This window comes from Amphibalanus amphitrite, unplaced genomic scaffold, assembly GCF_019059575.1.
Source record: "Amphibalanus amphitrite isolate SeventyFive unplaced genomic scaffold, NRLGWU_Aamphi_draft 000092F_arrow, whole genome shotgun sequence".
Taxonomy (NCBI): domain Eukaryota; kingdom Metazoa; phylum Arthropoda; class Thecostraca; order Balanomorpha; family Balanidae; genus Amphibalanus; species Amphibalanus amphitrite.
Genome location: NW_024881588.1, coordinates 1069274 through 1081815, shown reverse-complemented (window position 1 = coordinate 1081815; position 12542 = coordinate 1069274). Strand labels below are relative to the sequence as shown.

At 54.8% G+C, this 12542-nt stretch overlaps 1 protein-coding gene across 11 annotated transcripts in view; it reads right to left on the bottom strand.

The window, feature by feature from the left end:
• Window positions 1-145: 145 nt before the first annotated feature.
• The window catches only part of LOC122380187 (dihydropyrimidinase-like), a 31161-nt gene continuing 18764 nt past the window's right edge, over window positions 146-12542 (bottom strand). For 3 of the 11 annotated variants that reach the window (XM_043363134.1, XM_043363139.1, XM_043363142.1), the window contains 8 exons: window positions 6824-6918; window positions 6221-6294; window positions 3844-4082; window positions 3367-3546; window positions 2839-3185; window positions 2480-2705; window positions 1806-2289; window positions 146-1387 (listed from right to left, as the gene is read on the bottom strand). In XM_043363134.1, the coding sequence (XP_043219069.1) occupies window positions 1299-1387; window positions 1806-2289; window positions 2480-2705; window positions 2839-3185; window positions 3367-3546; window positions 3844-4082; window positions 6221-6294; window positions 6824-6918 (1734 nt within the window). In that variant the 3' untranslated portion in view covers window positions 146-1298. The remainder of the gene's footprint in view (window positions 1388-1805; window positions 2290-2479; window positions 2706-2838; window positions 3186-3366; window positions 3547-3843; window positions 4083-6220; window positions 6295-6823; window positions 6919-12542) is intronic. The other 8 variants (XM_043363132.1, XM_043363138.1, XM_043363140.1 and 5 more) reach the window with 5 other exon arrangements.

Genomic DNA, 12542 nt, shown 5'->3' with positions numbered 1-12542 from the left:
ATACAGCCATCCAGGTTCGATTCCTGGGCAATGCACGTGAAATTGCCGTACCTAGTCGATTGGAACAGCGTGAGAGTTGCGATTTACGGCCTATCGGCACAATGCTGATTTCAAATTACATTACTCCCTGATAAGATCTTTGTAACACAGGAAAACAAATCATTGTATTCGTACGAGCGAACAGACGACACGCACACAGACGGAAGCTAGCCATCAAGAACACCGCCACAGCTGCCGAGCTGGCCTGCTGAAAGTTCGCCTCTCGGCAGCGGAAAGAGCAGACACCACACTCGCTTCAAAGCTGCCACAGCGCTACACGGAGAGATTCAGCTGCACAGGAGAAACAAAACAGAACTGACTCCATCAACAATGCCCGAGCGCACAGAAGCTGCGCTTAGCTAACGCGGGGAAACATCTCCTTATCAAACGTACCAAACGCACGCACTTCCCGCAACCTTTCCATCCTGTGGGCACACCTGGCCATCATAGCATCTGAGGGACAGAGCTGACCGAACGGACAGGTTTCAGATCAGATCGCAACCATCACAATTCGTTTGTCAATGGGGTCGGATTCACTCCAATCACTGGATTCAAACCATCATCTTCTGTCTTCACAAGTAACATTGCTGCTAGTTTAGATGCATACGGTACCCCTCCCCCCTGTTCAGCACTCAGAATACAACCAAATCAGCACTGAGAACGAAGGTACGCTGACTGGGGTAGCGCTGTCAGCGGGGCCGCTGTCGGGCGGGGGAGCGGGCGGGTCGGACCGGGGGCCGCCGCAGTCCGGCGCCCGGCGGCAGCAGCAGGCCGGCGGGCACGCACAGGTCGGACAGCCAGTCTGCAGACACAGGCGGGCGCGACGGTCAGCCGGGGCTCTCAGTGACCGGCGGCGGACGACATTCAGCTGAGAACCAGCGCCAGCCAGACCTCCGAGCGGTCGTCCAGAAACCTCGGCCGGCCGGGAGGAGCACCTACACACCACCGAAACGGTATCAGATCGAGAGGAAAGCAGGGACGACGCTTCAGTAGCACGCCAGGGAAACGAGGGTTGCGGTTTGTTAGCAGCCACCAGCGTCGCGTTTTGGCAGCAGCGAGAAGCGAGGATCAGTCCGACTACCAGCGGGAAGGGCGGGCGTTAGAAAGCGTAGTCCACTGTGAGTCGGCAGTGTCGGAATCCTCCCACCAGCTCTGGAGCTCAACCCCAATCGGTTAGCCATTGCCGGGTTAGGCAGGCGCACACGCAGCCTTTCACCTTCAGCGGGCGCCGGCCGGCGTTAGACGTTCGGTTGCCATGGTTACCAGAAGCTGCCCGCCGACTTTCCGCCGGGCGGGGCGTGGACCTTAACCCCGGTTCGTTTGGGAGTCTTGTCGTCGATCTGGGCACCTGTAAGGGCAGACAGTGTTACAGCGCACGGAACAGGCCGGAGCACAGAGCCAGGAGACCCGAGAGCTCTGTACAAAGCAGTAGCACCGCGGCTCCGTTGCCATATTCCGAGTATTAAAAGTTCCCGTACATGAGCAGAGCATATTATAGCGTTAGTAGCATCACAGTGTTAGTAGGTTAGCATCGCAACAGTATCCCTTAGCCCAGTTTCATAAATATCGTAAGATGCCACCGACGTTAGTGCAGACTGTAGATGAAACAATGCACGATTCTCCCAGGTTTGCTGACCGCACAAAGCCAAGATAGAATAAGTCAAACCTTAGCACAGCCAGCCCCAAAGCACGAATTACTTGTCCACCCCGACAGCCAAAAGCTCTCTTTCCCTCTCCCTTCCTCTAACCCTGTCTGTTTCACCCACCTGAGACGGCGAATCCCGAGTTTTGCTGGTTGCGCACGCCCTCTGCCGGCTCGCTGCGGTTGTGGAACTCGTCCGAGGGCGGCGCCGGCGCCGGGCGCGGCGGCCGGCCCGCCATCGTCTCGCTGACGCGTTTGACGCCGTTCAGCTCACGCACCAGCACCGGCTCCTGGTCGGCCTCGTCGCCGCCGTCTCTATTGACGGGCGCCGGCAGGCCGGCCAGGTCGCGCTGCTGCACGCGCCGGTACAGGAACGGCGGGAAGGCGGCGCGGCTGAGCCGGCGGCCGGCGCCCTGCACCACCCGCAGCTGGCCCTCCTCCAAACACAGCCGGCCGCGGGAGAGCACCCAGGCCGGCGCGCCGCGGCACTGCAGGCCCTCGAACACGCTGAAGTCACAGCGCTGCTGGTGGGTCTTGGCCGAGAGCCGCTGCACCACGGTCGGGTCCCAGATGACAATGTCGGCGTCCGAACCGACCGCGATCACACCCTGACGGCGGGGAGAGGCAGATAATTAAGAGCGGCACCGATCTTCCTGGCGGTAGATCACGAGCGGGAGAGCGATTATTACACCGTATGGAAGCTGCCCAAATGAAACAAATGGGAAGTATAATACTTAATAGCAAAACTAAAACCTCTGTGAATGTAGGCTTCCAGCCATCCACAGCACGCTCAGTTACCTTCTGCGGGTAGATGTTGAACAGTTTGGCCGCGTTGGTGCTGGTGGCAGCCACGAACTGGCAGAGGTCCATCTTGCCGGAGGCGACCCCCTTCTCCCAAAGAACGGCCATGCGGTCCTCGACCCCGTTGACGCCCTGCGGGATCTTGGTGAAGTCGTCCTGGCCCGCCTCCTTCTGCTGCACCGTGAACGAGCAGTGGTTGCTGCTGGCGCACTGCAGGTCGTTACTGAAAACAGAAAAAGGAAGGGTAGAATGTAAGCAACACTTTATCCATGGTGAAGATAGTGTCATCATTGTTATCAGTATCCTTCTACCCCTCATCCCTGCCTCCCACAACGCACTCTAAGTTCCGTACTCACTTGGCCAGCATGCCGGCGAGGTGTTGGGGTGTGGCCGGGTCGGGCCGCAGCGGCGGACAGGTGACGTGGGCGGCCGCGTGCCGCCAGCACCGGTTCCACTGGTGCGTGCCGTCGGTGGCCAGCGCGGCGGCCGTGGCCTCGCCGCTGACCAACTGACCGCGCCGCCGGTGGGCGGCCACTACCTCTGCCGCCGAGCGCGACATGACCGGCGCGATGTGCAGCGGACAGCCCACCTGGTGGGCCAGCAGACAGGCGCGCTGGGTGGCCTCCGCCTCGACCTCCTCGGGCCGCGAGAGCTCGTGGCCCTCCGGTCCGGTGACGCCGACTGCCAGCAGACGCTGCGTCATCTGACGGAGAGAAGGGAGGACGGGGTTAGATCCCGGACGGCAGAGGGGTAAGACGAGACAAAATCGGCCAGACAAATGTCAGCACCTTCTCTGATGGGCACAGAAATGACGCTACGCAATTCATAGCATGTCAGACAACAACTTGACCCGCATCCCCATCCTCCCACATCGTTTTCCGCACCTCCTTGATGGCGTCTCCGTTCTCGGCGTGCACCTGCGCCACGGCACCCAGCTGCTTGCAGTGGTTGAAGGCCTTCAGCAGCTCTGCGTCGGACAGCTGGTACTGGTCCTTGAAGGCCATGAACATCTTGAACGAGTTGACGCCGTGCTCGCTGACCAGCTCGGCCATCTCCAGCTTCACCTGAGGACGGAGACGGTGGTGTAATGGTACTTCGCTTTCGGGTAACTTGAAGGTATACGCTCTCTTCGAGCATACATCCAGGCAATAAGATAAGACATATTTTCCGATCTGTAGACAAAACGAACTCTGATAGTCTACGATATCTGTAGACGAAGACAGGGGAGGCATGTGCGACTTGAAAGGTAAACACTGAATAATGTAACGTTTCATCACGCTGACTTTCGCTATGAACCACGAGAGTCAAGCGTATTCGCACCACCCCCATCTCTCCACTCTCCCAATTGCAGACGGCAGTACCTTTTCGGACCACCAAGTGACGCCGACATGCAGGCCGTAGTCGCAGCAGGCCTTCTGCTCGGCCCAGCCGGCCCACTTGTCGTGCGCGTCCACCAGCGACTCGCCTCGCTCGGGCATCACCACGTCGAGCACGGTGGTGGTGCCGCCGGCCAGCGCGGCGCGCGTGCCCGTGTAGAAGTCGTCACAGGACACGGTGCCGGCCACCGGCTGCTGGAAGTGCGTCTGCGTGTCCACACCGCCTGGGGACAGAAGGGGAGATGAATGAGTGAGGCACTCATGTGAGGACTGGGGAAGAGACGAGATGTGGCCAAAATAAACATGAGATGTGAGCTTCTATTATAATTATTGTGAAAACGCTTTGTTATCTTTTTTCTGCGCACACATTCAGCGCAATTAGTACTTTCCGTTGGCCATAGTGACCATAGCATACGGGCAAACTAAGTCCCGCCCAGTATGAATTTGAAGGCCGGAAATACTCAACTAACAAAAACGGCTAACGGTGTCCCTAACGAGGAACAGCGGAAATGATGACGTGCAAAGTGCAAATTGTGTCACATGTCGCACAGCCACCTGGCAAAACTCCACCTTTATCCAAGCTAAGGCTTTTGTTAAAATAACAGCAGCTTAGTAGGCCAGCTAAATAGCTTATTTAGGGTTTTTAGGTATAATGTAGAGGAAAGTTCAGAAAACTTTCACGGCTACCACAAGTTGTCTCATTTCTTAAAGTCGCACGTTCAATGACAAGGGTTAGTTGACATTCGCAAAGCATCTGTCGTTGACGTCGGAACTCATTATCCGTTATGGATGCTAAGGCGCCACAACAAAGCCCGAGTCAACGTCACGCCTCGCCGCCACAGCGGTAGAGCGCATATCTCCAGGGATCAGCTGTTGTCACTTATCACTGTAGCGGCACCTGGCGTCCGCCCCGGCCCCTCCTGTACCGACGGACAGAGCTGAGCACCTGCCGCCGTTCCACTCAGCAGTCGGCATCGCCTCCCCGCCCTCCGCTGCTCCACGAATCGCCGCAGCCCGACGGTTTGTGAAATGTGTACTCAGCATTTAGCTAACGCAGCTACTGTTCCTAGCCGGTGTACCAGCAACTGCCTCTACCAGCCGTACGCTTTGCAGCAGCCGCAGCCAGCCACACTAACTGCAGCCGTCAGTCGGCCGTGGCAGGCAGCAGCTGCTCTCCTGTCCGCAGCTGGACAGCATTTGTCGACAGAATGACGGAGCGGTGAGGGCATTTGGAGCGCCGCTGCTCCCGTTCACATTCCACCGTGACTTGACAATGCCATGTTCCAGCTTGTGAACACTTGATGGCATGAGGACGAACTGTACGTTGGAAGCTCAGAAATAGCCGACTCTCCACGTCAGCGAGGATTAATTATAAATGTAAAAAACCCAAGCTGAACCAAACAGCCCTACAGGATACAAAGCTCGTGCCTATACTCTGGACGACTAAGAAATCTCACGATCCTGTCATCAACACCTAGTGAAAGTCCTACCAGCCGATACGGATTGTTTATCGGTTCCTCCGGAAACTGACGACGCAATCCCCTCGGCACGCTACAGACGGGCGCGGCAAACAAATAATTCACGGCCTCGGGGCCGGGCGGCGCCGAACTCAATAACAGACGTTTGTTGATTCTGACGTGACTAAGGCGGGCTCAGGTTCGAGACAAGTCCAACTTTGGAGACATGCGATGCGGGCAAAGATAACGGAAAATGCAAAAAAAGGAAAGCAAAGCAAATAAAATAAGATGCCTTAGCATTAAGCATTTCACGGAAGTCTCGAAGCTGATGTGTAAGAGGTACTTTATACATTGTCACGAACCGTCGGGTGGTTCAAACGTTAGGGACTGCGTCGGTCCAATGCAGTGCCGAGGGAAGTCGGAGTCGTGTCTCTGCATTAATTGTTCCCCCAGTTGTGACCCTCCCTTTGACCGAACCACACCCTCCCCCAGTCACAAATAGAGGGGCGTCAACGCCCACACCCCTCGGGCCCAGCACGCTCCCTAAACGACTGCGTCGGGGGTCCCAACTAAGCCACGCCGCAGCTGGACAAGCCCTTTGTGTGGCGACAGGCACAAAAAGACCGTGAAATACGACGCCATAGAGCGAGGTGGTTCACTGCACGGTTAGCGAATAAATCATCGGAGTTATTGATCGGTCAGGGTTAATATTTTCAAATATGATTCAGACTACCTCCCTCGAGTAAATTACAATTTCAATATCGGAACATTTCCAGGAGATGATGAAGCGGATCTCAAAGTTTCATATTAATTCCATATATCAAAATGACTGTGAAGGCTGAACGATTTCGACCGCGATCCAATCCAGACAGCAGGCTGATGGCTCAGATAACTACGATTCTCACCTGGAATGACATATTTGCCCTTGGCTTCGATGATGCGAGCTCCGCCGGGTGTGATGAGGTTCAGTCCCACCTGCCTGGGAACAAAGCGAAATGGTATTACCGAACAGAAAACCAAGACGGTGCCACTCAGAAAGGAAGTCGGTGCCGGTAAGAACGGAAGACAGTGCACTAAATCAGGTATAAACGGCTCAAAACGAAACTCGATCGAGCTGTTTTAGAGGAAGTTGGAAGCAGCGAGCACAACTCGTAATCCAGATGATGAGAGATCTGTTTGGTTTGTAGGTTTGGTTTGTGTAAGTGAATCAGCTGTGATTTATTACCACCAACTCTTATCAAATCATAGCTTACGGATTGTTTATGGCTCCTCCATTCACCATAAACTGTGAAAAAGGTACTCAACTGGTCCAAAAGGGCGTCAACAGCGGACGATGAATATTTTGCTCAGCCTTCAGGTTGACAATACCTACATGCAGTAAAAGCAGGCAAATGCCCGAGCTGTGGTGAATAATAAAGTGCAAACTTCATATTTAAAGAAAACGGCTCTAAAGCGCCCGAACGAGCCAAAAGCAGTGTAAGAGTAAGTCTGAGTAACAGCACACTCACTTGATAATGCCCTCCTCAATGTAGACATCAGCGTGAATGACCTGGTCCTCATTCACCACCTGTCCTCCCTTGATGAGTAGTCGGTTCTGGGCGCTCTGAAACACAGACACATTCGCTCGTTACTGAGACGTGACAGTGCACTCTGGGTACGGTGTTACTGGAACCGCGGGTGTGACAGCACATCTCGCCACATTTGCGGGACGCTGAGCTCGTAAATAGAGACAGCGGAGACGGATAGAGACATCCTGTGAGCCCCTGTCCTGGCCGGCTTTACTGTGAGCTCCTGTCCCGGCGGGGATTTCGGCTGCTGGTGGATGGGCGCAATAAGACCGTGGGCTGAAAATATGAGTGCGGTAAAGGCGGCGCGGAAAGTTGTAAATGTGTAACAAAGCCCTGCGAGCCGATGCTAGCGGAATTCCTGGCTAAATTGCTCCAGCAGGAAGCTTTTGTCGACATTATTACAGTGCCTTCGGCACAAAAGAAGTATCAAGAATTAAGATCAGTATCGAAACGATATGAGCAACATTGGGCACAGAGAGACGTAACATCCTACATTTCTATCGCTCTCCAGACCTGACTAACAGCTCGCGCATTAGCGAGTGGAAGCAGTTTTCCATCCATCTTAATGCATCCAGCAGCCTCCCCCGGAACGGAAGCCAGGCGTCATGTCGCGTGCCGCGGGCATTCCATCTCTCCCCTCTGCTCGATCCCTCCCATCTCTCCCTCCACGCAGAGCTCACACTCTGCACGCGACGCGCCCCAGCCGCCGCCACCGCCAGAAACCGCTTCCCCATCGCCAGAAGTGGCGATCTGCATCTTCCATTCCGCCTCCCCGACACCCCAGTCCTCCCCTCGTACACCAGTCACAGGACCCTCTCTGTACGCCGCCCGCCTGTCCGTCCGTCCGACCCTCGTCTGCAGTCTGTACCGGGACGACACGCGCCTCCCTGTCTGTCTGTCTGTCTGCGCCCCGGGACACAAATAGGCCCCGCTCCACGCCAGTGCGGGATCCCCGGTGGGCGGCAGCAAAAAGCCCGGCGATGACGAGCCGGTGGAGCGGTTTGTCCCGGCCGCTGACGGCACAGCGCCGAAATAAAGCCGCCAAAAGACGGCCGGTGTTAGGAGAGATACTGGTTGGTACGGGGAGTTTAGGCTAGAACTCCTCCACAAAAAGGGAGAGTGGATTTAACAGGAAAACTTTGAAGACGAGGGGCTTCCTCTAGCAATTAGTAGACATAAAATGCCGTCATAAAAACGCTCGCTTCGCATTATCAGCACCAGCCAGGCTAACGACCTACGAAAAAAAGGCAGATAGCCATCTTCATCGGGCGCCATGCGTTCGGCGGTGATGGCCCGCTTCCGTTGTTTATTACATCTCGACCCGTATAAGCGTGGCCAAAGTTTGCACGCTAGTAAATGTCTTTATCGCGTGACGTGGCTGTCCCTGGCGTGACTCCCCAAACTAGCACAAAAGATGCGCTCACGAACCCCGATGACTGACACGCACACATCTTACGGCGCACGCACATAAACATCCGCCGACCCTAACCAGGAACAGCCCCTCGGTGTCAGGTGCCATCGTCTCTATCACGCAGAGATAGACGACGTCACAGACGCCGCCATCCGTCAAATACGCGGCATACCCCGGAAATATCTGGGCTCCTCAATGTTTTCCCACCGCGCTCTCTACCCCTGCCGTGCAGGTCGTTAGCAAATGCCAGGTGGTTCCGTTAGGTCGGGTCAGGTCAGACCAAGCTAGGATGTCAGGGGGTTACATAAAATCGGTCAAAAAAGAGTATCGTTTGATTAAGCCCGGTATGATCGGATTCTCAATTATGGTTGGTACACAGACTTCGATCGATACGTCGGGTTGAGTTGTATTGCTCCCCTTATTGCCGGGACATTGACGTAGCAGGGAGGGTCTGTCGACATAGGATCGACGACGTTCTATATTCTCTGGGATCGATCTCCACAGCTGCGACTACTGACAGGTCAATGGGCCCGCCGACCGATCCATCCCAGTAACACAAAAGTCGACCGCGCCGCCCGCCCCATGACCACAGACTGGCACTGTTCGGGTATTGATCGGACTGGGGTTCACACCTGAGTCTCAGAGGTCACGGAACGGTCGCAGAGGTGTAAGTAGGTGCTAGCCAGATGTTGTCCCGGTCAAACAAAGGCCTTGATGGCTCGGCAACGAGCCTAGTCCGAGCGGCTCCGAGATTGCTGAGTGTTTGGAGTAGAACCTTACTTCATGGACCATTTATTGGTTGTCTACGATGCTCCACAATGGATTTATATCCAATTTACCGTCATCGTCTTCAGATTAATGGAGGGGTAATTTTGATTAATGACTCCACTCCCAGCGCCACGAAAAGTTCCAATAAAGTCCTATTAAATCCCGGTATAGCAACAACGAACATGGGAGCCGGGACGTAAGATCTCATGTAGCCACTAGCCAAAGCCCCCAAGTCGTCACCAAGGGAAAGTGGCCAAACGCATGCGAGCAGTATACCCATTACCCACGCACCCATGCAGGCGGCAGGGACCGAGCCACAAAGGTCGCAGGAACAAACACCTAGCCGGAATATTGGGAAACCGCCGCCGGAGTCAACACACGCCACTCAAACGTCCCGGTCCTGGGGTCAGGTGGCGGTCCGTGTGTTCATGTGTTGTGTTATATGAGGGAGGGGCGGTGACCTTCACCAGCGGCCTGCGACACGGGCAGCACACGGGTCCGGGTCGTTGAACTCCATTGACCGGCGGTCATTATGTTGAAAACAGGGCTGCCATAAATCAGAACAATGGCGACTAAATGCCAAGGAAGTTCAGCGACGTATGACATGAATGCTAATAATAAAGGTGGAAGACAACGACCTGCCGCACAGGCCGTGTGCCTCTTTCAGGACCGAGACAGATCCACCGTCCACGGTTGTCACAACCCACAGGCATCGGCTAGGAAAGCTCGAATACATTTTACAGTGATTCCGATCGGTGAACGAAAAAAAGCAGATTCATCTAATTTTTGTAATCTGAGTACAGTGGGTCTATTTAAGATCTCCAGAGCCACCACGTGGCGCTACGGTCGGAGTAGGGCGAGTCCAAATCCCGAGGGAAGTGAGGTCACCGGTCATTGTGGGGGAAGGAGGGAGGGGGAGTGACGCGGTATTACGGCGCATGGGGCGTGCGTAGCGCCGGGAGTGGGCCGCCCAGGGCCGCCCGCCACTGCGCCGAGGCTGAGGGGAGGGGATGATGGTAGCGGGTGCGTTCACTACGGTATGGTGGTGTCCTGTTCATGTAGAACCAGCAAGAATGCGACTGAAGGGAATAATTATCTCAAACAAACGGGCAAGCCAGAGGCAGCGTCAGTTCCAGCCAAAATGTTGAACAATGATAGGTAATTGAAATCTAGGACGCATTCATAGCATGCAACTATTCAGTCGATAGTTGCATGATGCTTTTCATGATGCATGATGAGGCTATTCTAAACTGTTATTTGAGATAGATATTTTTCATTTGGCACGTTCAGTTTTGGTGGGTTTTATCGGGCCGAAAAGAATCAGAAAAGAAAAGAAAATTGAAATGGCTACTTTTCCTCATCTTCTCTTAGCGACTTGATTTGACCTTAAAGGCCCATCTTACCAGTAAAAAAATCACCTGCGTGATAATTATTTGCCAAAGGGCGCTCTACGCAAGAAACGCCAGCCGGTCAAAAAACTGGCGAACGATACGATCTTTCTATTGCTTAAATTATATTCAATGAAAATTTCAGGAGACATAAATAATATTAATGCTACTGGGCGCCCGGAGCATTCGCTAGCATTGCATTGCCAGCTGCATTACCAACATCACATTTGCATTACTTTGGGTTCATCATAGTTGACAGTAGATGAACCGGCCACAGCAAACCCATGCCTCATTATCCTTTCCTTCCAAGCAGCCAACTGCCAAGCTAACCGGCCACCCGGCCCACCACCGCGATATGGAACAACGCTGGACTGCGCCATTTGCCTGCGGCAGTGCCCCACCGCGCCGGGGCTGTTTGACAGGTCACCCGTACCGTGCCCTCGCCGCCCATCCCTCCCCGCCCCGCCCCCTCCCCACCTCCCCACCGGGCTCACTGCTCAGCTCGGTAGTGACCTCTCCTTGAATCTCACATGGACTCGACTAAGGCTCAACGCCATCTAGTTTCGTCTGGAGATCCTTACTAGATCCACTGTACATCTACTGCAGTCATTCCTTTAGCCCGTTCACATCAATCATCACCCCAATGTCTCCACCCTTCCCCCAAGAAATGACGTCACCACTGCATTGTCCCGTCTCCTCCAGACATGACTCATACTCCCAACCGCCCCTCAGCCCTCCCCTGTGGCAGACAGGGGAGGTCTGAGCTCCACCCCGCCCCGGTCTCCGCCCTACTGCAGCGGATGCAGTGGCCGTCCTAACTTGGTGTCGCTAACCCCGTCGCAGCGGATGCAGCCCAGCCGCCGGTCTTAACTCCGTGTCGCTAATGTCGGTCCCACTGCATGGCGGATGCAGCCTTCGCCCTAACTCTGTGTCGCTAGCCGTCGCAGCGGATGCAGCCCAGCCGCCGCTCTAACTCCGTGTCGCTAACGTCGGCTCCGACGGCGCTAACGTCGGCTCCGACGGGGCGTGTCCGGCGCCGAGCCGTCGGCCCCAACACCCGGGCGTGGTCGGTCGGTCGGGACTGCGGCTGCGGCAGCTCTCTAGGAATGGTGTCTGACCGAGCAGCTGTGCCACAGGCTGTGCTACAACAGACCGGCTGGGTTACCGCCGTATGTACGGGGTAGGGTCAATACGGCCACAGGGACTATCACCATATGGCGGTAACAAAACAACGGCTGGTTGCACCGTATGTTACCAGGCAATGACGCGCATTTACTCATGCCTTTGAAGTTTGACACAACTTTACTCATCGTTGCCGTTTAACAGCATCTTAAAAAGTTGAATTTCCTTCTCTTGAGTCTCAACCCCACAAAACTATTTTGGAAAGAGCCATAAACAATAAACGTCCCAATCGGACAATAACTGCCCATGACAGGATGACAGGCCCGCGTGCCACATATATCGCTCCGGGTGCCCGCGGTGGTCCGACCTAATGACCGGGTGACACGCAGCCCGCTGCCCGCCGACCCTCACTAACGTGTCGCTGTCGTGAGCGCACCCCGTCCCCATCAGAGGCTCCGTCCCGCTCATCAAACCCAGCCACACCTCTGAGGCTCCCGAGCGGCCGTTAGATTCAGCCGGCCTGTGGTTTGGGGCTGTTGGTTGAAAACGATGTGAGGGGGAGCGCATCGGATAGTGAGCTGTTGCGAGTGATCACGCATGGTGCATGCCATGATGGAATGGACTCGAAATGTAGAAGTGCGTTTTTCTTTGGATCTTAGGATGCTAACATTTGATTACCAGAAGTACCAGCAAGCACCGTAAGCAACTGCGCGCACTCACAACCTATACAGATGTGCCTTTTATAAAAAATCAACCATATATAGTGATTCGTAGCCGCAAATATCGCGTGGAGAATGAATGTGTCACATTGGCATTTGAATGTGAATCTAAATTCTAAACAAACCAACTACGATGCAGAGCAAAACAAGCGTGACAAAAGGCTGCATTAAAACCGTATTCCATACGTTGGCTTAGAATCCCTCAAAACGCTTATGCCAGTCCCAAAAATAGTCAGGAGTGCGAATAGTCA